This window comes from Salmo salar, chromosome ssa10, assembly GCF_905237065.1.
Source record: "Salmo salar chromosome ssa10, Ssal_v3.1, whole genome shotgun sequence".
Lineage (NCBI taxonomy): Eukaryota > Metazoa > Chordata > Actinopteri > Salmoniformes > Salmonidae > Salmo > Salmo salar.
The window spans coordinates 2630691-2656133 of record NC_059451.1 but is presented as its reverse complement, the minus strand read 5'-3'; the positions used below and the strand labels follow the sequence as shown (position 1 = coordinate 2656133).

At 44.7% G+C, this 25443-nt stretch overlaps 1 protein-coding gene across 2 annotated transcripts; it reads left to right on the top strand.

Moving 5' to 3' along the window:
- The first annotated feature begins 1055 nt into the window (after window positions 1-1055).
- Window positions 1056-23487, top strand: gtpbp6 (GTP binding protein 6 (putative)). Of its 2 annotated transcripts, none has more exons than XM_045687152.1 (10): window positions 1056-2003; window positions 2548-2685; window positions 3029-3099; window positions 3219-3349; window positions 7207-7277; window positions 9116-9274; window positions 16106-16314; window positions 17160-17308; window positions 19519-19683; window positions 23150-23487. In XM_045687152.1, the coding sequence occupies exons 1-9, from the start codon at window positions 1523-1525 to the stop codon at window positions 19673-19675; spliced, it is 1566 nt and encodes a 521-aa protein (XP_045543108.1). In that variant the 5' UTR covers window positions 1056-1522; the 3' UTR covers window positions 19676-19683; window positions 23150-23487.
- Window positions 23488-25443: the final 1956 nt, after the last annotated feature.

Here is a 25443-nt window from a genome sequence, read left to right as displayed (position 1 = left end):
GACTAGTAAAGACCCAGTCACTACTGTAATAGAGGACTAGTAAAGACCCAGTACACTACTGTAATACAGGACTAGTTTAATACAGGACTACTGTAATACAGGACTAGTTTAATACAGGACTAGGAAAGACCCAGTCACTACTGTAATAGAGGACTAGTAAAGACCCAGTACACTACTGTAATACAGGACTAGTAAAGACCTAGTACACTACTGTAATACAGGACTAGTAAAGACCCAGTACACTACTGTAATACAGGACTACTGTAATACAGGACTACTGTAATACAGGACTACTTTAATACAGGACTAGTAAAGACCCAGTCACAACTGTAATACAGGACTACTGTAATACAGGACTACTGTAATAAAGGACTACTTTAATACAGGACTAATAAATACCCAGTACACTACTGTAATACAGGACTACTGTAATACAGGACTAGTTTAATACAGGACTAGTAAAGACCCAGTCACAACTGTAATACAGGACTACTGTAATACAGGACTACTTTAATACAGGACTAGTAAATACCCAATACACTACTGTAATACAGGACTACTGTAATACAGGACTAGTTTAATACAGGACTACTGTAATACAGGACTACTGTAATACAGGACTACTTTAATACAGGACTACTGTAATACAGGACTACTGTAATACAGGACTAGTTTAATACAGGACTAGTAAAGACCCAGTCACAACTGTAATACAGGACTAGTAAATACCCAGTACACTACTGTAATACAGGACTACTGTAATACAGGACTAGTTTAATACAGACTACTGTAATACAGGACTAGTTTAATACAGGACTACTGTAATACAGGACTAGTTTAATACAGGACTAGTAAAGACCCAGTCACTACTTTAATACAGGACTACTGTAATACAGGACTACTGTAATACAGGACTACTTTAATACAGGATGACTTTACTCACATAAAAACTATGGATGGAAAGGTGGGTTATGTGACCATCTGGAGAGGCCTACATAGGAATGAAATCATCAAGGAAGCTTCTTATATTAGAACGACTGCTTTTTACCATTATACCCGGAAGCTGTGTCTGTGTGATGGTAATAGCATGGCTAACACCCTGGTTTTAAGGTATTGTAAGGTAATGTAATGTAATGTAATGTAATGATTTTGTAATAAGGTCGGCTGAGGCAGGGCGTCTCCTCTGCCACACCATGTCCACCAGGAGATGCTGTCTGCTTTCAGAAATAGAAAGAAAACATCATACCGGAAGTGTCTAGTCGACATGTGCAGCTTCAAAACAACACCACCACGTTCTTTTTTAGACCTTTTCCAGAAGTCGCGTCTGTCATCGACATTGATGACATTTTCAGCACTGATTTAATATTGCGAAAAGGTTTTGTAGGTCATTTCCTAGAACTGTAGTTATAATGCGTTGTTTTAGTCTCTCTCGTTTCCCAGTGACGAGGTTAGTGGCAGAGTTAGCTGGCTAACGGTAGCTAGCTAGTTCGCTACATAGCTAGGCTACTAGCTAACCATTATCATGTCAACCATAAGGTATTGTATGTTAGGTAACAATATAGTTACACGTTTATTCCCAAAAAGGACCTATTCATGGTGTGTACAGTTGAAGCATCAGCAGCTGTACTCCGCAGAAAACTGGCTTAAGTTACCAACATGTTATAACTGTCATAAGAGATCACATCATGTCAATCAATCATCACATCAGCATATCTCACAATATGGGCTTCAACATCACAGAGATACAACACTGTCATGGCAGACATCTATCCCCTTACAACACAGAGGCTTTTCACTGTCAACATACCAGCAGAAAATTAGGGATGACAATCATACCCCAGGACATGAAAGCCTGGGCAAGGAGGAGGAAGATTATATAGATGACAGTGAGATAGATGAGCTGTTTCAGCACCAGATCCCTATGGTCGGAGAGGGAGACCACCGCATCTTCATCGTCCATCCTGATGTGAAATGGGGAAGCAGGAAGCAGTACCTGACCACAGGTGAGTGGAAACTCAGGAGATGGCCATTAAACCATATCAGGCAGTCAGGGTGGGTGGAATTTGTGGAATGTTCCAACAGGAATCTGTTCCAAAAACTTCGTAAAGTACAAGGTTGCCAACAAACAACGCATATAAAGTGGCATGATCAATTCAACTAGTTGACGAATAGGCATCAACTCACCACGTTGCTAATTCTTAACGTTTGTCCATCGGCTACCAGAGTGAGGACAGACATTTTCCGGAATAAACGTAGTGAGTGGAAAAACTTGATGAAATAGTCCACTCTTATTCTGCCGCTATACAACTTTGTATACGTTGTTTGTTGACAACCTTGTTATTTACCAAGTTTTTGGAACAGATTCCTGTTTTGGAACGTTCCACAAATTATTATACCCACCCATGTCATTATGAGTGCTTTCCAAATGACACCTTGTTCCCCAGGGTGCTCCTATGGACCTTAGTCAAAAATAGAACACTATCCAGGGAGTAGGATGCCATTGGGGACGAAGCAGTTCTTTAATTATGTCATGTGTCTCTTTCACAGCTAATCTGATGATGGAGGAGGCAGTGGGTTTGGTCAACACTCTACAGAACTGGAGTGTCATCGATAAGGTCATCCTCTCCACCAAGACACCAGAGAAGAAGATGATTTTTGGCAAAGGCAACTTCCAGACGCTCACAGGTCTGCAAGTCTCACCCCGCCTGTTTTAACCCCATAACTTACCCTCGCCCTAACCCTCGTCCTAACCCTCGTCCTAACCCTCGTCCTAACCCTCGCCCTAACCCTCGTCCTAACCCTCGTCCTAACCCTCTCCCTAACCCTCGCCCTAACCCTCGCCCTAACCCTCGTCCTAACCCTCGTCCTAACCCTCGCCCTAACCCTGTTTAATCAAGTCTGTTCTCTCTTCCTGACACAATTTGACAGGCAATGTTTGGTGATATGTAATGTGAGTCACTATTTAGCAATACTGTATTGAGTCCAGAATCCTATTGTGATTTTAATTTTTTTCTTCTTCTTCTCTCAGAGAGAATCAGAAGAACTCCGGGAATAACTGCTGTGTTTGTCAACGTGGAGCGTCTGTCCCCTGCCTCAGAGGTAAAGAGTGGGAGACGAGAGCTTTACCAATGCACTATAGTGTAGATTTGAGTCTTTATTGTCCCGTAGACCTGTCACTGCATAAACTTGACTCTAATAATAGTATATTTTCCTTTCAGAAAGAGTTTGAGGAGGCATGGGGGGTGAAGGTGTTTGACAGATACTCTGTGGTTCTCCACATCTTTCGCTGTAATGCCAGAACCAAGGAAGCCAAACTACAGGTCTCCCTGGCTGAGATTCCACTGCTCAGGTAACGTCCTAGTATTTTACCTAGTTATCACCCAAGTATTCATACTAATGTAATAATACAATGTATAAAGTCAGAAAGGTAGATGTAATTAAGTGCAAATTGTGCCAAAAGATTTATATAGGAGAAACCAAGAATGCACTACAGGCTAGACTAAAACAACACCTATACAATATGGCTAAAGGTAATAAGAGCACTGTATTGTATTTGCTTTTTGGCCTACATGCAATTGATAATTTGAGTATCTTTGGTCTGGAGACAAATGGGGGCTGGTCTAGGACACAACGACAGGGGATGGAAAGAATTTGGATTGGGCGCCTCCAAACGATAGATCCTAAGGGCTTGAATGAAAAATATAAAATTTATTCTGGTTTATTTACCTGATGGGAGGTGCCATCTCTGGTGGGGTTGGATGAGTGGGGTTTTGGGGGGGACAGGATGGTGAGGGGCTGTGGGAGAACCGCTCAAGATAAATGTTTGTTTATTAAATAATTTAATTATTTATTAATTTATTTTTATATATATTTTCAAGCACTTATCATTAATATCATGGCACTTATTTTATTTATATTATTATATTTATTTTATTATTATTTGTTTAGTGTGGCGTGGTTTTACCCTATTTTTTTGTATACCCCCATAGCACTTATTTTGAGTTGAAAGTACTTTGCATATTTAGTGGGGTATGTTTGTCAATTTATTTATTTATTTATTTATGAAAGCACTTGTTTTTATACTTAGTTATGTGTCTCTTTTTAATTGTTTATTTATGAATTTATATATATTTTTATATGCTTCTTCAGCACTTATGATGACAATTATTTTATTTATATTAATTTTCCGTATCTTTTAGTGTGGCGTGGTTTTATTTTACCCCCCCCTTTTTTTGCATACTTTTGGAGCACTTATTTTTATTTTTACACTCAGTGTGGGACGTTGATCCGTCTATTGTGGTCTTGCCTTTGTGTAGCAGCACTTATTGTTTTGTATATGTATTTTTTACTTGTGTGTTCGTTGGGTGGTTCCCCTATTTTTTAAATTCCTAGTTCTCGAAATCCTGATTCCCTATCCTAGACCCTTATATCTAACCCTAATTTTAAGTTTGTAAAATCCTAATTATCTACCCTAATTCCTATACCCTCATGCCTAAACCTAACTTCTAGACCCTATATCTAACCCTGACCCTTGGGTTTATTTTAACCCTAACTCCAACCCTAACCCCCAGTTCTCAGGTCCCAACCCTAATTTTCCACTTTCACCTCAACCTCTACACCTTTTTACCCAACCCTAACCCTAACCCTTATACCCCCTTATCTAACCCTAATCCTAAACCTAACCTTAACCCTACCCTAACCCTTATACCCCCTCATCTAACCCTTATACCCCCTTATCTAACCCTAACCCTTATACCCCCTCATCTCCTAACCCTTATACCCCCTTATCTAACCCTTATACCCCCTCATCTAACCCTTATACCCCCTCATCTAACCCTTATCTAACCCTAACCCCTCATACCCCTTTATCTAACCCTTATACCCCCCTATCTAACCCTAACCCTCATTTCCCCTCATCTAACCCTTATACCCCCTTATCTAACCCTTATACCCCCTTATCTAACCCTTATACCCCCTTATCTAACCCTAATCCTTTATATCCCCTTATCTAACCTTATACTCCCTTATCTAACCCTAACCCTTATATCCCCTCATCTAACCCTAACCCTTATACTCCCTTATCTAACCCTAACCCTTATACCCCCTTATCTAACCCTTATATCCCCTCATCTAACCCTAACCCTTATACCCCCTTATCTAACCCTTATACTCCCTTATCTAACCCTAACCCTTATATCCCCTCATCTAACCCTAACCCTTATACTCCCTTATCTAACCCTAACCCTTATACCCCCTTATCTAACCCTTATATCCCCTCATCTAACCCTAACCCTTATACCCCCTTATCTAACCCTTATACTCCCTTATCTAACCCTAACCCTTATATCCCCTCATCTAACCCTTATACCCCCTCATCTAACCCTAACCCTTATATCCCCTCATCTAACCCTAACCCTTATACCCCCTCATCTAACCCTAACCCTTATACCCCCTCATCTAACCCTAACCCTTATCTAACCCTAACCCTTATATCCCCTCATCTAAACCTAACCCTAACCCTTATCTAACCCTAACCCTTATATCCCCTCATCTAACCCTAACCCTTATACCCCCTCATCTAACCCTAACCCTTATATCCCCTCATCTAACCCTAACCCTTATATCCCCCTCATCTAACCCTAACCCTTATACCCCCTTATCTAACCCTTATACCCCCTCATCTAACCCTAACCATTATCTAACCCTAACCCTTATATCCCCTCATCTAAACCTAACATAACCCTTATCTAACCCTAACCCTTATATCCCCTCATCTAACCCTTATATCCCCTCATCTAACCCTAACCCTTATCTAACCCTAACCCTTATATCCCCTCATCTAACCCTAATCTAACCCTAACCCTTATCCCCTCATCTAACCCTTATACCCCCTTATCTAACCCTAACCCTTATATCCCCTCATCTAACCCTTATATCCCCTCATCTAACCCTTATATCCCCTCATCTAACCCTTATAACCCCTTATCTAACCCTTATATCCCCTCATCTAACCCTAACCCTTATCTAACCCTTATACCCCCTTATCTAACCCTAACCCTTATATCCCCTCATCTAACCCTAACCCTTATATCCCCTCATCTAACCCTAATCTAACCCTAACCCTTATCCCCTCATCTAACCCTTATACCCCCTTATCTAACCCTAACCCTTATATCCCCTCATCTAACCCTTATATCCCCTCATCTAACCCTTATATCCCCTCATCTAACCCTTATACCCCCTTATCTAACCCTTATATCCCCTCATCTAACCCTAACCCTTATCTAACCCTTATACCCCCTTATCTAACCCTAACCCTTATATCCCCTCATCTAACCCTTATATCCCCTCATCTAACCCTAACCCTTGGAGCTAACAGACTGAACTCCAACCTCTGGACTTTTATGCCCAATCCTAATTTTAGGTTTATTGTCTTGACCCTGGTTTTTGGCCTCTATCCCTTTGGGATTGCATCTCTGGTTGTTAACCCAGGTTTTATTTTCCGGGTAATCTTTTTATTCTTCTTTTTTTTCTTTCCCAATTTTCCCCTCCCCCCCTTTTTTTTCTCCCTCCCCTCCTTTTAGTAATTAAGGTATTTTATACCATGGTTTTACCATTTATTTAAAGTTTTGCCAGTGCCAGTGCATATCAGATTCGTCTGTTATTTTTAAACCTAACCTCAAGCCTAACCTCAACACTAACCTAACCTCAACCCTAACCTAACCTCAAGCCTAACCTCAAGCCTAACCTCAACCCTAACCTCAACTCTAACCTCAACTCTAACCTCAACTCTAACCTCAAACCTAACCTCAACCGTAACCTCAACCCTAACCTCAACCCTAACCTCAACCCTAACCTCAACTCTAACCTCAACCCTAACCTAACCTCAACCCTAACCTTATGCCTAATCTCAACTCTAATCTCAACCCTAACCTCAACCCTAACCTTATGCCTAACCTCAACCCTAACCTCAACCCTAACCTTAAATTAAGACCAAAAAGCAAATGTTAATTAATGTGAATTAGAGTATCTGGTCAATATAATGGATTATCTGTGGTAAAGGGGATTTTTCCAGTATGTGATCCACAGCACCAACTACTGTAATTTAATGCACCTCCATTGAAATGGGTTCTTTACTGTTTTTAACACTGAAATACTATAGAACATGATGTTCTCCAACATGTACACAATGTGTTCTTCTGACAGATCCCGCTTGAGAAATGAAGTGGCCAACTTGGACCAGCAGGGTGGAGGCTCCAGGTACATTATGGGTTCAGGTAAGCCTACAGTAATATAGGTGTTCCAGGTGCATTATGGGTTCAGGTGAGCCTACAGTAATATGGGTGTTCCAGGTGCATTATGGGTTCAGGTAAGCCTACAGTAATATGGGTGCTCCAGGTACATTATGGGTTCAGGTAAGCCTACAGTAATATGTGTGTTCCAGGTACATTATGGGTTCAGGTAAGCCTACAGTAATATGGGTGTTCCAGGTACATTATGGGTTCAGGTAAGCCTACAGTAATATGGGTGTTCCAGGTGCATTATGGGTTCAGGTAAGCCTACAGTAATATGGGTGTTCCAGGTACATTATGAGTCCAGGTAAGCCTACAGTAATATGGGTGCTCCAGGTACATTATGGGTTCAGGTAAGCCTACAGTAATATGGGTGTTCCAGGTGAATTATGGGTTCAGGTAAGCCTACAGTAATATGGGTGTTCCAGGTGCATTATGAGTTCAGGTGAGCATACAGTAATATGGGTGTTCCAGGTGCATTATGGGTTCAGGTGAGCCTACAGTAATATGGGTGTTCCAGGTGCATTATGGGTTCAGGTAAGCCTACAGTAATATGGGTGTTCCAGGTGCATTATGGGTTCAGGTAAGCCTACAGTAATATGGGTGTTCCAGGTACATTATGGGTCCAGGTAAGCCTACAGTAATATGGGTGCTCCAGGTACATTATGGGTTCAGGTGAGCCTACAGTAATATAGGTGATCCAGGTACATTATGGGTTCAGGCGAGCCTACAGTAATATGGGTGTTCCAGGTACATTATGGGTTCAGGTAAGCCTACAGTAATATGGGTGTTCCAGGTACAATATGGGTTCAGGTAAGCCTACAGTAATATGGGTGCTCCAGGTACATTATGGGTTCAGGTACGCCTACAGTAATATGGGTGTTCCAGGTGCATTATGGGTTCAGGTAAGCCTACAGTAATATGGGTGTTCCAGGTGCATTATGGGTTCAGGTAAGCCTACAGTAATATGGGTGTTCCAGGTGCATTATGGGTTCAGGTAAGCCTACAGTAATATGGGTGTTCCAGGTGAATTATGGGTTCAGGTAAGCCTACAGTAGTATGGGTGTTCCAGGTACATTATGGGTTCAGGTAAGCCTACAGTAATATGGGTGTTCCAGGTACATTATGGGTTCAGGTAAGCCTATGTCGTGGAAAATTGTCTTAAGAAGATAACACTCTTATAAGAACTTTTCAATTCAATATAGACTTTAATACAAAGTAGCAAAAGCCGAGCCCTTCCATGGAAGCACCCTATTCCACACGCAACAGGGCTGAGCCCCTCCATGAAAAAGAATAAATTCTCATATTACAGAGTCCTATCTTTATAGGATTCTGTCTTTGCATAACGTATAGAGTCCCCTCCCTCTATATGATAATAGCTTCCCTAGGCCGTTCTTCACCATTATCTCTCCATATCAGTTCTTGCTTGTTAACGCCTGATGACGCACACATCTGTTCCGGTTTGGATTACAATGGTGGCAGAACCCCCTAGCTTATACAACAAATAATACATTTATTGTATATGGTTCACATGTTGGTCAATCTGCCCCCATCCTTCCTCCTGCTTCCTCCTGCTTCCTCCTGACATTGGTACGTCAGAAGGCATAATTGTATCTATGTTCCCAGCCAATGCAATCTGTCATGACATCCTACTCAGAGATGGCAATTGTATTGCATGCCCCCACCTCTCTATCCATTGTCTAGGTGACTAACCCCTCCCTCCCTGTTGTCTAGGTGACTAACCCCTCCCTCCCTGTTGTCTAGGTGACTAACCCCTCCCTCCCTGTTGTCTAGGTGACTAACCCCTCCCTCCCTGTCTCCAGGTGAGACGCTGATGGAGGTACAGCAGAGAGTGTTGCAGGAGAGAAAGCTGAAGATCTGTTCTGCTCTGGAACATCTGAGGAGGAAGAGACACCTACTCCGCTCCCAACGCAAACACAGAGACTTCCCCATCATCTCAGTTATGGGCTATACCAACTGTGGTGAGAGACAGGGGGTTATGGGCTATACCAACTGTGGTGAGATACAGGGGGTTATGGGCTATACCAACTGTGGTGAGAGACAGGGGGTTATGGGCTATACCAACTGTGGTGAGAGACAGGGTGTTATGGCATTACCAACTGTGGTGAGAGACAGGGGGTTATGGGCTATACCAACTGTGGTGAGAGACAGGGTTTATGGGCTATACCAACTGTGGTGAGAGACAGGGTGTTATGGGCTATACCAACTGTGGTGAGAGACAGAGGGTTATGGGCAATACCAACTGTGGTGAGAGACGGGGTTATGGGCTATACCAACTGTGGTGAGAGACGGGGTTATGGGCTATACCAACTGTGGTGAGAGACGGGGGTTATGGGCATTACCAACTGTGGTGAGAGACAGGGGGTTATGGGCTATACCAACTGTGGTGAGAGACAGGGGGTTATGGGCTATACCAACTGTGGTGAGAGACAGGGGGTTATGGGCTATACCAACTGTGGTGAGAGACAGGGGGTTATGGGCATTACCAACTGTGGTGAGAGATAGGGGGTTATGGGCATTACCAACTGTGGTGAGAGACGGGGTTATGGGCTATACCAACTGTGGTGAGAGACAGGGGGTTATGGGCAATACCAACTGTGGTGAGAGACGGGGTTATGGGCTATACAAACTGTGGTGAGAGACGGGGTTATGGGCTTTACCAACTGTGGTGAGAGACGGGGTTATGGGCTATACCAACTGTGGTGAGAGACGGGGGTTATGGGCTATACCAACTGTGGTGAGAGAAGGGGGGCTTATGGGCATTACCAACTGTGGTGAGAGACAGGGGTTATGGGCTATACCAACTGTGGTGAGAGACAGGGGGTTATGGGCTATACCAACTGTGGTGAGAGACAGGGGGTTATGGGCAATACCAACTGTGGTGAGAGACGGGGTTATGGGCTATACCAACTGTGGTGAGTGACGGGGTTTATGGGCTATACCAACTGTGGTGAGAGACAGGGGTTATGGGCTATACCAACTGTGGTGAGAGACAGGGGGTTATGGGCATTACCAACTGTGGTGAGAGACGGGGTTATGGGCTATACCAACTGTGGTGAGAGACGGGTTTATGGGCTATACCAACTGTGGTGAGAGACGGGGGTTATGGGCATTACCAACTGTGGTGAGAGACAGGGGGTTATGGGCTATACCAACTGTGGTGAGAGACAGGGGGTTATGGGCTATACCAATTGTGGTGAGAGACGGGGTTATGGGCAATACCAACTGTGGTGAGAGATAGGGGGTTATGGGCTATACCAACTGTGGTGAGAGACAGGGGGTTATGGGCTATACCAACTGTGGTGAGAGACAGGGGGTTATGGGCATTACCAACTGTGGTGAGAGACGGGGTTATGGGCTATACCAACTGTGGTGAGAGACGGGGTTATGGGCTATACCAACTGTGGTGAGAGACAGGGGGTTATGGGCTATACCAACTGTGGTGAGAGACAGGGGGTTATGGGCTATACCAACTGTGGTGAGAGACAGGGGGTTATGGGCTATACCAACTGTGGTGAGAGAGGGGGCTTATGGGCATTACCAACTGTGGTGAGAGACAGGGGGTTATGGGCTATACCAACTGTGGTGAGAGACGGGGTTATGGGCTATACCAACTGTGGTGAGAGACAGGGGGTTATGGGCTATACCAACTGTGGTGAGAGACGGGGTTATGGGCTATACCAACTGTGGTGAGAGACGGGTTTATGGGCTATACCAACTGTGATGAGAGACAGGGGGTTATGGGCTATACCAACTGGTGAGAAACAGGGGATTATGGGCAATACCAACTGTGGTGAGAGACGGGGTTGAAGGGCTATACCAACTGTGGTGAGAGACGGGTTTATGGGCTATACCAACTGTGGTGAGAGACGGGGGTTATGGGCATTACCAACTGTGGTGAGAGACAGGGGTTATGGGCTATACCAACTGTGGTGAGAGACAGGGGGTTATGGGCTATACCAATTGTGGTGAGAGACAGGGGGTTATGGGCATTACCAACTGTGGTGAGAGACAGGGGGTTATGGGCTATACAAACTGTGGTGAGAGACAGGGGGTTATGGGCATTACCAACTGTGGTGAGAGACGGGGCTATGGGCTATACCAACTGTGGTGAGAGACAGGGGGTTATGGGCTATACCAACTGTGGTGAGAGACGGGGTTATGGGCTATACCAATTGTGGTGAGAGACGGGATTCTGGGCTATACCAACTGTGGTGAGAGATAGGGGGTTATGGGCATTACCAACTGTGGTGAGAGACGGGGTTATGGGCTATACCAACTGTGGTGAGAGACAGGGGGTTATGGGCTATACCAACTGTGGTGAGAGACGGGGTTATGGGCTATACCAACTGTGGTGAGAGACGGGGTTATGGGCTATACCAACTGTGGTGAGAGACGGGGGGTTATGGGCTATACCAACTGTGGTGAGAGACAGGGGGTTATGGGCTATACCAACTGTGGTGAGAGATAGGGGTGTTTATGGGCTATACCAACTGTGGTGAGAGACGGGGGATTATGGGCTATACCAACTGTGGTGAGAGAGGGGGGTTATGGGCATTACCAACTGTGGTGAGAGACGGGGTTATGGGCTATACCAACTGTGGTGAGAGACGGGGTTATGGGCTATACCAACTGTGGTGAGAGACGGGGTTATGGGCTATACCAACTGTGGTGAGAGATAGGGGGTTATGGGCTATACCAACTGTGGTGAGAGACGGGGTTGTGGGCTATACCAACTGTGGTGAGAGACGAGGTTATGGGCTATACCAACTGTGGTGAGAGACAGGGGGTTATGGGCTATACCAACTGGTGAGAAACAGGGGGTTATGGGCAATACCAACTGTGGTGAGAGACGGGCTTAGGGCTATACCAACTGTGGTGAGAGACGGGGTTATGGGCTATACCAACTGTGGTGAGAGACGGGGGTTATGGGCATTACCAACTGTGGTGAGAGACGGGGGTTAGGGGCTATACCAACTGTGGTGAGAGACGGGGTTATGGGCATTACCAACTGTGGTGAGAGACAGGGGGCTATGGGCTATACCAACTGTGGTGAGAGACGGGGGTTATGGCAATACCAACTGTGGTGAGAGACGGGGTTATGGGCTATACCAACTGTGGTGAGAGACGGGGTTATGGGCATTACCAACTGTGGTGAGAGACAGGGGGTTATGGGCTATACCAACTGTGGTGAGAGACAGGGGGTTATGGGCTATACCAATTGTGGTGAGAGACAGGGGGTTATGGGCATTACCAACTGTGGTGAGAGATAGGGGGTTATGGGCATTACCAACTGTGGTGAGAGACAGGGGTTATGGGCTATACCAACTGTGGTGAGAGATGTGGTTATGGGCTATACCAACTGTGGTGAGAGACGGGGTTATGGGCTATACCAACTGTGGTGAGAGACGGGGTTCGGGGCTATACCAACTGTGGTGAGAGACGGGGGTTATGGGCTATACCAACTGTGGTGAGAGACGGGGGTTATGGGCATTACCAACTGTGGTGAGAGAGGGGGTTATGGGCTATACCAACTGTGGTGAGAGACAGGGGGTTATGGGCTATACCAACTGTGGTGAGAGACAGGGGTTATGGGCTATACCAACTGTGGTGAGAGACGGGGGTTATGGGCTATACCAACTGTGGTGAGAGAAGGGGTTATGGGCATATACCAACTGTGGTGAGAGACGGGGGTTATGGGCTATACCAACTGTGGTGAGAGACAGGGGTTATGGGCTATACCAACTGTGGTGAGAGACGGGGGTTATGGGCAATACCAACTGTGGTGAGAGACAGGGTTATGGGCTATACCAACTGTGGTGAGAGACGGGGTTATGGGCTATACCAACTGTGGTGAGAGATGGGGTTGTGGGCTATACCAACTGTGGTGAGAGATGGGGTTATGGGCACAGGAGGTTGGTGGCACTTTCATTAGGGAGAACAGGCTTGTGGTAATGGCTGGAGCGGAATCAATGGAATGGTATCAAACATTTATTATTAATCCCCATTACTTCCTGTCAAGGCAGCAGCTACTCTTCCTGGGGTTTATTATGGATCCCCATTAGTTCCTGTCAAGACAGCAGCTACTATTCCTGGGGTTTATTATGTATCCCCATTAGTTCCTGCCAAGGCAGCAGCTACTCTTCCTGGGGTTTATTATGGATCCCCATTAGTTCCTGCCAAGGCAGCAGCTACTCTTCCTGGGGTTTATTATGGATCCCCATTAGTTCCTGCCAAGGCAGCAGCTACTCTTCCTGGGGTTTATTATGGATCCCCATTAGTTCCTGCCAAGGCAGCAGCTACTCTCCCTGGGGTTTATTATGGATCCCCATTAGTTCCTGCCAAGGCAGCGGCTACTCTTCCTGGGGTTTATTATGGATCCCCATTAGTTCCTGTCAAGGCAGCGGCCACTCTTCCTGGGGTTTATTATGGATCCCCATTAGTTCCTGTCAAGGCAGCAGCTACTCTTCCTGGGGTTTATTATGGATCCCCATTAGTTCCTGCCAAGGCAGCAGCTACTCTTCCTGGGGTTTATTATGGATCCCCATTAGTTCCTGCCAAGGCAGCAGCTACTCTCCCTGGGGTTTATTATGGATCCCCATTAGTTCCTGCCAAGGCAGCGGCTACTCTCCCTGGGGTTTATTATGGATCCCCATTAGTTCCTGCCAAGGCAGCAGCTACTCTTCCTTGGGTTTATTATGGGTCCCCATTAGTTCCTGCCAAGGCAGAAGCTACTCTTCCTGGGGTTTATTATGGATCCCCATTAGTTCCTGTCAAGGCAGCAGCTACTCTTCCTGGGGTTTATTATGGATCCCCATTACTTCCTGTCAAGGCAGCAGCTACTCTTCCTGGGGTTTATTATGGATCCCCATTAGTTCCTGCCAAGGCAGCAGCTACTCTTCCTGGGGTTTATTATGGATCCCCATTAGTTCCTGCCAAGGCAGCAGCTACTCTTCCTGGGGTTTATTATGGACCCCCATTAGTTCCTGCCAAGGCAGCAGCTACTCTTCCTGGGGTTTATTATGGATCCCCATTAGTTCCTGCCAAGGCAGCAGCTACTCTTCCTGGGGTTTATTATGGATCCCCATTAGTTCCTGCCAAGGCAGCGGCTTCTCTCCCTGGGGTTTATTATGGATCCCCATTAGTTTAGTTCCTGCCAAGGCAGCGGCTACTCTCCCTGGGGTTTATTATGGATCCCCATTAGTTCCTGTCAAGGCAGCGGCTACTCTTCCTGGGGTTTATTATGGGTCCCCATTAGTTCCTGTCAAGGCAGCAGCTACTCTTCCTGGGGTTTATTATGGATCCCCATTAGTTCCTGCCAAGGCGGCAGCTACTCTTCCTGGGGTTTATTATGGATCCCCATTAGTTCCTGTCAAGGCGGCAACTACTCTTCCTGGGGTTTATTATGGATCCCCATTAGTTCCTGCCAAGGCAGCAGCTACTCTTCCTGGGGTTTATTATGGATCCCCATTAGTTCCTGCAAAGGCAGCAGCTACACTTCCTTGGTTCCAGCAACATTAAGGAAGTTATATAAAATTTTTAAAAACATTATAATACATTTCACAACAGATTTCACAATACATTAAGTGTGTTACCTCAGACCACTACTCTACTACCACATATCTACAATACATTTAGTGTGTTACCTCAGACCACTACTACCACATATCTACAATACATTAAGTGTGTTACCTCAGACCTCTACTACCACATATCTACAATACATTTAGTGTGTTACCTCAGACCACTACCACATATCTACAATACATTTAGTGTGTTACCTCAGACCACTACTCTACTACCACATATCTACAATACATTTAGTGTGTTACCTCAGACCACTACTCTACTACCACATATCTACAATACATTTAGTGTGTTACCTCAGACCACTACTCTACTACCACATATCTACAATACATTTAGTGTGTTACCTCAGACCACTACTCTACTACCACATATCTACAATACATTTAGTGTGTTACCTCAGACCACTACTCTATTACCACATATCTACAATACATTTAGTGTGTTACCTCAGACCTCTACTACCACATATCTACAATACATGTAGTGTGTTACCTCAGACCACTACTACCACATATCTACAATACATTTAGTGTGTTACCTCAGACCACTACTCTACTACCACATATCTACAATACATTTAGTGTGTTACCTCAGACCTCTACTACCACATATCTACAATACATTTAGTGTGTTACCTCAGACCACTACTCTACTACCACATATCTACAATACATTTAGTGTGTTACCTCAGACCTCTACTACCACATATCTACAATACATTTAGTGTGTTACCTCAGACCACTACTACCACATATCTACAATACATTTAGTGTGAACGTGTGTGTGTGTGTGCGTGCGTGCGGTGTGTGTGTTTTCAAAATCCCCATTTTTCCATAAGGTGTATTTTTACCTGTTATTTAAATCTGATTCTCCTGTTGCATCAGTTACCTGATGTGGAATAGAGTTCCATGTAGTCATGGCTCTATGTAGTACTGTGCTCCTCCCATAGTCTGTTTCCAGGTGTTTGATGCCATTCCATTTGCTCCGTTCCGGCCATTATTATGATCCGTCTTTTATTTTGCGTCTTCACCCACCTGTTGTTGTTAAATGTGATATAAATTGCTTCATTGACGGAACGGAGATCAGCATTTACCCACTTATTTACTGACTATTTACACCTCCAGAAGCACTTATTTAATATCTAATTAAAATATTGTCTCTTGTGCCTGTTAATTGCTGTTAAACTCGTTTCTCTCCACCAGGTAAGACGACTCTGATCAAGGCGTTGACTGGCGACGCGGCCCTGCAGCCTAGAGATCAGCTGTTCGCCACGCTGGACGTCACGGTGCACGCCGGCACGCTGCCTAGTCACATGTCTGTGCTTTATGTGGATACCATCGGCTTCCTGTCTCAGCTTCCCCACCAGCTCATAGACTCCTTCTCCGCTACGCTGGAGGACGTCACTCACTCTGTATGTTACAACAGTTTTCATTTTCAAAATGTTTCCAATTCATCCCAAAGGTGTTCGATAGCGTTACATTTTCCCTTCACTGGAACTAAGGGGCCTAACCCGAACCATGAAAAACAGCCCCAGACCATTATTCCTCCTCCACCAAACTTTACAGTTGGCACTATTGCATTGGGGCAGGTAGTGTTCTCCTGGCATCCACCAAACCTAGATTTGTCCGTTGGACTGCCAGATGGTGAAGTGTGATTCATCACTCCAGAGAACGCATTTCCACTGCTCCAGAGTCCAATGGCGGCGAGCTTTACACCACTCCACCCGACGCTTGGCATTGCACATGGTGATCTAAGGCTTGTTTGCGGCTGCTCGGCCATGGAAACCCATTTCATGAAGCTCCAGACAAACAGTTCTTGTGCTGACGTTGCTTCCAGGTGCAGTTTGGAACCCGGTAGTGAGTGTTGCAACTGAGGACAGACAATTCGTAAGTCCTGTTCTGTGAGTTTGTGTGGCCTACCACTTCGCGGCTGAGCCGTTGTTGCTCCTGTCCGTTTCCACTTCACAATAACAGCACTTACAGTTGACCGGGGGCAGCTCTAGCAGGGCAGAAATTTGATGAATTGACTTGTTGGAAAGGTGGCATCCTGTGACGATGCCACCGTTAAAAGTCACTGAGCTTTTCAGTACGGGCCATTCTACTGCCAATGTGTGTCTATGGAGATCGCATGGCTGTGTGCTCGATTTTACACACCACTCAGTAACATGTGTGGCTGAAATAGCTGAATCCACTAATTTGAAGGGGTGTCCACATACTGCTGTATAGATAGTGTTCTTTCTCCTTGTTCTGTCCCCAGGACTTGATAGTCCATGTGAGAGACATCAGCCACCCAGAGACTGTGAACCAGAAGGAGAATGTGTTGAATGTCTTGAGGAACCTTCAGATCCCAGACAGACTGCTGAGCTCCATCGTAGAAGTCCATAATAAGATAGATCTGGTGGACAGGTGAGGAGATTAACATTCACACACAGTCTTGTACAGCTAACCTTGTGGGGGACACACAATTCAGTCCCATTCAAAATCCTATTTTCCCTAAACATAACCTGTACCCTAACCCGTACCCTAAACATAACCCGTACCCTAACCTAAAAATCTATCCTTAAATCCAACCCTAGCTCCTAACCCTAGCTCCTAAACCTAAAACTAACCCTAACCCTAACCCTGGCTCCTCACCCTAGCTCCTAACCCTAGCTCCTCACCCTAAACCCAACCCTAGCTCCTCACCCTAGCTCCTAACCCTAAAACTAACCCTAGCTCCTAACCCTAGCTCCTAACCAAAAACTAACCCTAAACCCAACCCTAGCTCCTAACCCTAACCCTAGCTCCTAACCCTAACTCTAGCTCCTAACCCTAGCTCCTAACCCTAGCTCCTAACCCTAGTTCCTAACCCTAGCTCCTAACCCTAAAACTATCCCTAGCTCCTAACCCTAGTTCCTAACCCTAGCTCCTAACCCTAGTTCCTAACCCTAGCTCCTAACCCTAAAACTAACCCTAGCTCCTAACCCTAAAACTAACCCTAGCTCCTAACCCTAGCTCCTCACCCTAAAACTAGCCCTAGCTCCTAACCCTAGCTCCTAACCCTAGCTCCTAACCCTAAAACGAACCCTAGCTCCTAACCCCAGCTCCTAACCCTAGCTCCTCACCCTAAAACTAACCCTAGCTCATAACCCTAGCTCCTAACTCTAACCCTAGCTCCTAACCCTAGCTCCTAACCCTAGCTCCTAACCCTAACCCTAGCTCCTAACCCTAACCCTAGCTCCTAACCCTAGCTCCTAACCCTAACCCTAGCTCCTAACCCTAGCTACTAACCCTAGCTCCTAACCCTAAAACTAACCCTAGCTCCTAACCCTAGCTCCTAACCCTAGCTCCTAACCCAAGCTCCTAACCCTAGCTCCTAACCCTAAAACTAACCCTAGCTCCTAACCCTAACCCTAGCTCCTAACCCTAGCTCCTAACCCAAGCTCCTAACCCAAGCTCCTAACCCTAACTCCTAACCCTAAACCCAACCCTAGCTCCTAACCCTAAACCCAACCCTAGCTCCTAACCCTAGCTCCTAACCCTAGCTCCTAACCCCCTAGATATAGCATTTGAACTTGTGGGGACCAACAAAATGTCCCCAGTTGGTCAAATATTTGTTTGTTTACTATTCTTGTGGGGACTTTTTGAGGAACTAAAGGCTGTTGAGGGGAGGACCTAAAGTCTGTTGAGGGGAGGAACTAAAGGCTGTTGAGGGGAGGAACTAAAGGCTGGTGAGGGGAGGAACTGAAGGCTGGTGAGGGGAGGAACTGAAGGCTGTTGAGGGGAGGACCTAAAGTCTGTTGAGGGGAGGAACTAAAGGCTGTTGAGGGGAGGAACTAAAGGCTGGTGAGGGGAGGAACTGAAGGCTGGTGAGGGGAGGAACTGAAGGCTGTTGAGGGGAGGAACTAAAGGCTGTTGAGGGGAGGACCTGAAGACTGTTGAGGGGAGGAACTGAAGGCTGTTGAGGGGAGGAACTAAAGGCTGTTGAGGGGAGGAACTAAAGCCTGTTGAGGGGAGGAACTAAAGGCTGTTGAGGGGAGGAACTAAAGGCTGTTGAGGGGTGGAACTAAAGGCTGTTGAGGGGAGGAACAGAAGGCTGTTGAGGGGTGGAACTAAAGGCTGTTGAGGGGAGGAACTAAAGGCTGTTGAGGGGAGGAACTAAAGGCTGTTGAGGGAGGAATTAAAGGCTGTTGAGGGGAGGAACTAAAGGCTGTTGAGGGGAGGACCTGAAGGCTGTTGAGGGGAGGAACTGAAGGCTGTTGAGGGGAGGAACTGAAGGCTGTTGAGGGGAGGAACTAAAGCCTGTTGAGGGGAGGAACTAAAGGCTGTTGAGGGGAGGAACTAAAGGCTGTTGAGGGGTGGAACTAAAGGCTGTTGAGGGGAGGAACTGAAGGCTGTTGAGGGGTGGAACTAAAGGCTGTTGAGGGGAGGAACTAAAGGCTGTTGAGGGGAGGAACTGAAGGCTGTTGAGGGGAGGAACTGAAGGCTGTTGAGGGGAGGAACTGAAGTCTGTTGAGGGGAGGAACTGAAGGCTGTTGAGGGGAGGAACTAAAGTCTGCCAGATGTTTATGTGACTATGCTGTTTATCCATATATAAGTTCTTATCATTCATTACATGGGTATGTTGTCGTCCTCAGCTATGAGCCCTCTGAGCCCAACAACCTGCCTATCTCTGCTCTGAGAGGACAGGGTCTGGAGGAGCTGAAGATAGTAGTAGAAGAAGCTATAGTGAGATCTACAGGGAAACAGGTCCTGACTCTCCCTGTCGACCTCAGCAGCTCCCAGTTAAGGTAAGGTCAAAGGTAAGGTCAAAGGTAAGGGTAAAGGTAAGGTCAAAGGTAAGGGTAAAGGTAAGGTCAAAGGTTAAAGGTAAGGTCAAAGGTAAGGTGAAAGGTAAGGTCAAAGGTAAGGTTAAAGGTTAAAGGTAATGGAATCAAGCCACGTACTGTGAGTGACTGCTACAGTAATGACAGGAATATAGTAGCAGTCACTCTGAACAACATTCATATGGCATTAACACGATAATAATAATACTTCTGCATCTCCTTCTTCTTCAGTATATACAGTAAGTACAGTGCTTTTGGAAAGTATTCAGACCCCTTGACTTTTTCCACATTGTTACATTACAGCCTTATTCTAATAATTTTAAAAAAGTAAAATCCTCAGCAATCTACACACAGTACCCCATAATGATAAAGTGAAAACAGGTTTTTAGATTTTTTTTTTGCAAATGTATTCAAAACAGAAATACCTTATTTACGTAAGTATACATAAGTCGAAGGAATTGTCTGTAGAGCTCTGAGACAGGATTGTGTCGAGGCAAAGATCTGAGGAAGGGTACCAAAACATTTCTGCAGCATTGAAGGTCCACAAGAACACAGTGGCCTCCATCATTCGTAAATGGAAGAAGTTTGGAACCACCAAGACTCTTCCTAGAGCTGGCCGCCTGGCCAAACTGAGCAATCGGGGGAGAAGGGCCTTGGTCAGGAAGACCGATGGTCACTCTGACAGAGCTCTAGAGTTCCTCTGTGGAGATGGGAGAACCTATCAGAAGGACAACCATCTCTGCAGCACTCCACCAATCAGGCCTTTATGGTAGAGTGGCCAGACTGAAGCCACTCCTCAGTAAAAGGCACATGACAGCCCACTTGGAGTTTACCAAAAGGCACCTAAAGATTCTCAGACCATGAGAAACAAGATTCTCTGGTCTGATGAAACCAAGATTGAACTCTTTGGCCTGAATGCCAAGCATCACGTCTGGAGGAAATCTGGCACCAACCCGATCTAACATCTCTTGAGACCTGAAAATAGCTGTGCAGCGACGCTCCCCATCCAACCTGACAGAGCTTGAGAGGATCTGCAGAGAAGAATGGGAGAAACTCCCCAAATAAAGGTGTGCCAAGCTTGTAGCGTCATACCCAAGAAGACTAAAGGCTGTAATCTTTTCCAAAGGTGTTTCAACAAAGTACTGAGTAAAGGGACTGAATACTTATGTAACTGTGATATTTAAGTTGATATAATTTTAATACTTTTTAAATTTTAATAATTTTAATTCCCACGGGGGCCAGTACAATTTTTTTTTAAATGTATGAAATTTATACATTCACGACTGTAAGTCGCTCTGGATAAGAGCGTCTGCTAAATGACTAAAATGTAAAATGTAAATACATTTGGAAAAAATTCTAATAACCAGTTTTTGCTTTGTCATTATGGGGTATTGTGATGTCATTGGGGTATTGTGATGTGATTTAATTAATTTTAGAATAAGGTTGTAATGTAACAAAATGTGCAAAATGTCAAGGGGTCTGAGTACTTTCCAAATGCACTGTATGACTGGTTTCAAATTCGTCTCCAGCTATTGTAAGGTCAAATATATCTAAAACAAGTGTCATTTATTTTTACAATCCCCTTCTCCAAACGGATTACTCATTTACCTATCTCTTATCAATAACTCTTATGAAGTTGTAAATTATAGTGCAATGAGAATGGTGTCTCATTTACCTAGCTCTTATCAATCAATCAAATGTATTTATGAAGCCCTTTTTACATCAGCTGATGTCTCAAAGTGCAATACAGAAACCCAGCCTAAAACCACAAACAGCAAGTAATGCAGGTGTAGAAGCACGTGAATAGCGGGTGAATAAAATGTGAATAGCGGGTGAATAGCGGGTGTATAAAAGGTGAATAGCAGGTGATTAGCGGGTGAATAGCAGGTGAATAGCGGGTGAATAAAAGGTGAATAGCGGGTGAAAATCAGGTGAATAGCAGGTGAAGAGGTGAATAGCGGGTGAATAGCGGGTGTATAAAAGGTGAATAGCGGGTGAATAGCAGCTGAATAGCTGGTGAATAAAAGGTGAATAGCGGGTGAATAGCGGGTGATTAGCGGGTGAATAGCGGGTGAATAGCGGGTGAATAGAGCTGAATAGCTGGTGAATAAAAGGTGAATAGCGGGTGAATAGCGGGTGAATAGCGGGTGAATAGCGGGTGAATTGGCTGTATAAAAGGTGAATAGCGGGTGAATAGTGGGTGAATAGCGGGTGAATAGCAGGTGAATAGCGGGTGAATTGCAGGTGTATAAAAGGTGAATAGCAGGTGAATAGCGGGTGAATAGCGGGTGAATAAAAGGTGAATAGCGGGTGAATTGCGGGTGAATAGCAGGTGAATAGCGGGTGAATAGCGGGTGAATAGCAGGTGAATAGCAGGTGAATAGCGGGTGAATAGCAGGTGAATAGTGGGTGAATAGTGGGTGTATAAAAGGTGAATAGCAGGTGAATAGCGGGTGAATAAAAGGTGAATAGCGGGTGATTAGCTGGTGAATAGCGGATGATTAGCGGGTGAATTAAAGGTGAATAGAGCATCTCCCAACGAGCCAGGACACAGCCTGAGATGCTCTGGCAGGCCACTGTTGACCATTCATCTCCCTACGAGCCAGGACACAGCCTGAGATGCTCTGGCAGGCCACTGTTGACCATTCATCTCCCTACGAGCCAGGACACAGCCTGAGATGCTCTGGCAGGCCACTGTTGACCATTCATCTCCCAACGAGCCAGGACACACCTGCCTGAGATGCTCTGGCAGGCCACTGTTGACCATTCATCTCCCAACGAGCCAGGACACAGCCTGAGATGCTCTGGCAGGCCACTGTTGACCATTCATCTCCCAACGAGCCAGGACACAGCCTGAGATGCTCTGGCAGGCCACTGTTGACCATTCATCTCCCAACGAGCCAGGACACAGCCTGAGATGCTCTGGCAGGCCACTGTTGACCATTCATCTCCCAACGAGCCAGGACACAGCCTGCCTGAGATGCTCTGGCAGGCCACTGTTGACCATTCATCTCCCAACGAGCCAGGACACAGCCTGAGATGCTCTGGCAGGCCACTGTTGACCATTCATCTCCCAACGAGCCAGGACACAGCCTGAGATGCTCTGGCAGGCCACTGTTGACCATTCCAAAGTCTAGGTTGAAAACTAAAGGCCAGGCATTTTCCATAAGGGCCCCTAGACTTTGGAATAGTCTGCCAGAGCAGATTAGGTTTGCAGATTCAGTGCCTCTTTTTAAATCCCTGCTGAAGACACACTTTTATAAAGAAGATTTTAATGTCAGATTTTAATTAACTATCTGTTTCATTCTCCTTCCTCCTGTCTGTTTCTTTGTTAGTACTTTTATTTTATGATGTGAATCACTTTGTTATTTTGTATTGAAAAGCGCTATATAAATATAAAGTTATTAATATTAGTATGATGAACTTCTTCGTGTGTTTCCAGCTGGCTGTACAAGGAGGCAACGGTTCAGGAAGTGGACGTTAACCCTGATGAAGGTTCCGCTGTCGTCAAGGTGATCATCAGTGCTGCTGCGTACGGACGCTACAGGAAGATGTTCCAACTTGGGGTAGTTAGTTAGAAACACTACAGGTCTACACCAATGACGTATGTCTACACCCTGGATGATTGACAGGAGGCTTTATCGAAGCCACCGCGCAGCCATAGAAATGCATTTATTAATGTCTACATTAGTTTGCAACATTTATTATATTACAGACACCTTAATGCGTACTTCAATGTTTTATGTTAGCTTAACGTACAAATAAAAACATTTTCCTTAATAAAGTATTATTTTTTTTGAGTACTAATGTTACTATCCCCACTACAACAACAGAAATCCTTGTATAATGGCTACGGTGTCTCAAAATGGACAAACAGTACTACAGTATAGCCAATTTTTTTTTCTTGTTTTTCAAGCAAAGGTCTTTTTAAGGGAGTATGGAGCGTTCGGTTCAGCTAGGCGAGTTCGGCCGAACTGAAGCCTTTACCCATAATCACCGTTACCGAGAGTTCCTGTTATAACATCCTTTTATAGGGAACACACAAGAAATACTGTCAGCTGTTTCATCAGAAAACCAAACAACTCTCGTTTTATGAATGATAAAATGCAAATATGTAAACAGGAAAGTGACAAAGTATAACATCATATTGATTAACTGTCTATCATGTTTCACATCTCACCTGAGCTCACCTGAGGTCTTGTTGTTTCAGTGGAGAATCACTGCATGTGTAACATTTGATCTCTTAAATTGAATATTTCAACACTGTAAAAAGTAGAATATTCCTGTACATATTTTAAAATCCATTGCATAGAAAAAGGAAAAAGGGATGTATGAATAAGAGGTAGCCTATTTAGTGGTTATTTTGGAATAACATTTTGTGGGCTTAATGACTCCCTAAAACAAAATATTGACCCGTACTGTAACAGTAACAGTTATTCTGTTGAGAAATCCGTAGCATTGAAAGGGGAATAAGAGGTACAGTGGCTTCAGGAGGAATTCATACCCCTTGCCTTATTCCACATGTTGTTACAGCTGGAATAAAACAGTTATTGGTTTTTACCCATCTACACATAATACCCCATAATGACAAATTGAAAACATGTTTTTAGAATTTTTCACAAATGTATTGAAAATGAAATACAGAAATATCTCATTTACATATTCACACTTCTGAGTCAATACATGTTAGAATCACCTTTTGGCAGCGATTACATCTGTGAGTCTTTCTGGGTAATTCTCTAAGAGTTTTGCACATCTGGATTGTACAATATTTGCACATTATTTTTTTTTAATTCTTCAAGCTCTGTCAAGTTTGTTGTTGATCATGGCTCGACAACTATTTAAGTCTTGCCGTAGATTTTCAAGACGATTTAAGTCCAAACTGTAACTAGGCCACTCAGGAACATTCAATGTCGTCTTGGTAAGCGACTCCAGTATAGATATGGCCTTGTGTTTAAGGTTATTGTCCTGCTGAAAGGTGAATTCATCTCCCAGTGTCTGGTGGAAAGCAGACTGAACCAGGTTTTCCTCTAGGACTTTTCCTGTGCTTAGCTCTATTCCGTTTCTTTTCATCATAAAAAACTCCCTAGTCCTTGCCGATGGTAAGCACACCGATAACATGATGCAGCCACCACCATGCTTGACAATATGAAGAGTGGTATTCAGTGATGTGTTGGATTGGCCCAAAATATAACGCTTTGTATTCAGGACATAAAGATCATTTCTTTGCCAATTTTTTTTTGCAGTTTTACTTTAGTGCCTTCTTTTCTCTATGTCATTTAGGTTAGTATTGTGGAGTAACTACAATGTTGTTGATCCATCCTCAGTTTTCTCCTATCACAGCTATTAAACTCTGTAACTGTTTTAAAGTCACCATTGGCCTCATGGTGAAATCCCTAAGCAGTTTCCTTCTTCTCCAGCAACTGAGTTAGGAAGGACGCCTGTGTCTTTGAAGTGACTGGGCTTATTAATACACCATCCAAAGTGTAATTAAACATTTCCCCATACTCAAAGGGATATTCAATGTCTGCTTTTTTATTTTTTACCCATCTACCAATAGGTGCCCTTCTTTGCGAGGCATTGGAAAACCTCCCTGGTCTTTGTGGTTGAATCTGTAATTCACTGCTCGACTGAGGGACCTTACAGATAATTGTATGTGTGGGGTACAGAGATGAGGCCGTCATTCAAAAAAAATAATGTTAAACTATTACTGTACACAGAGTGAATCCATGCAAC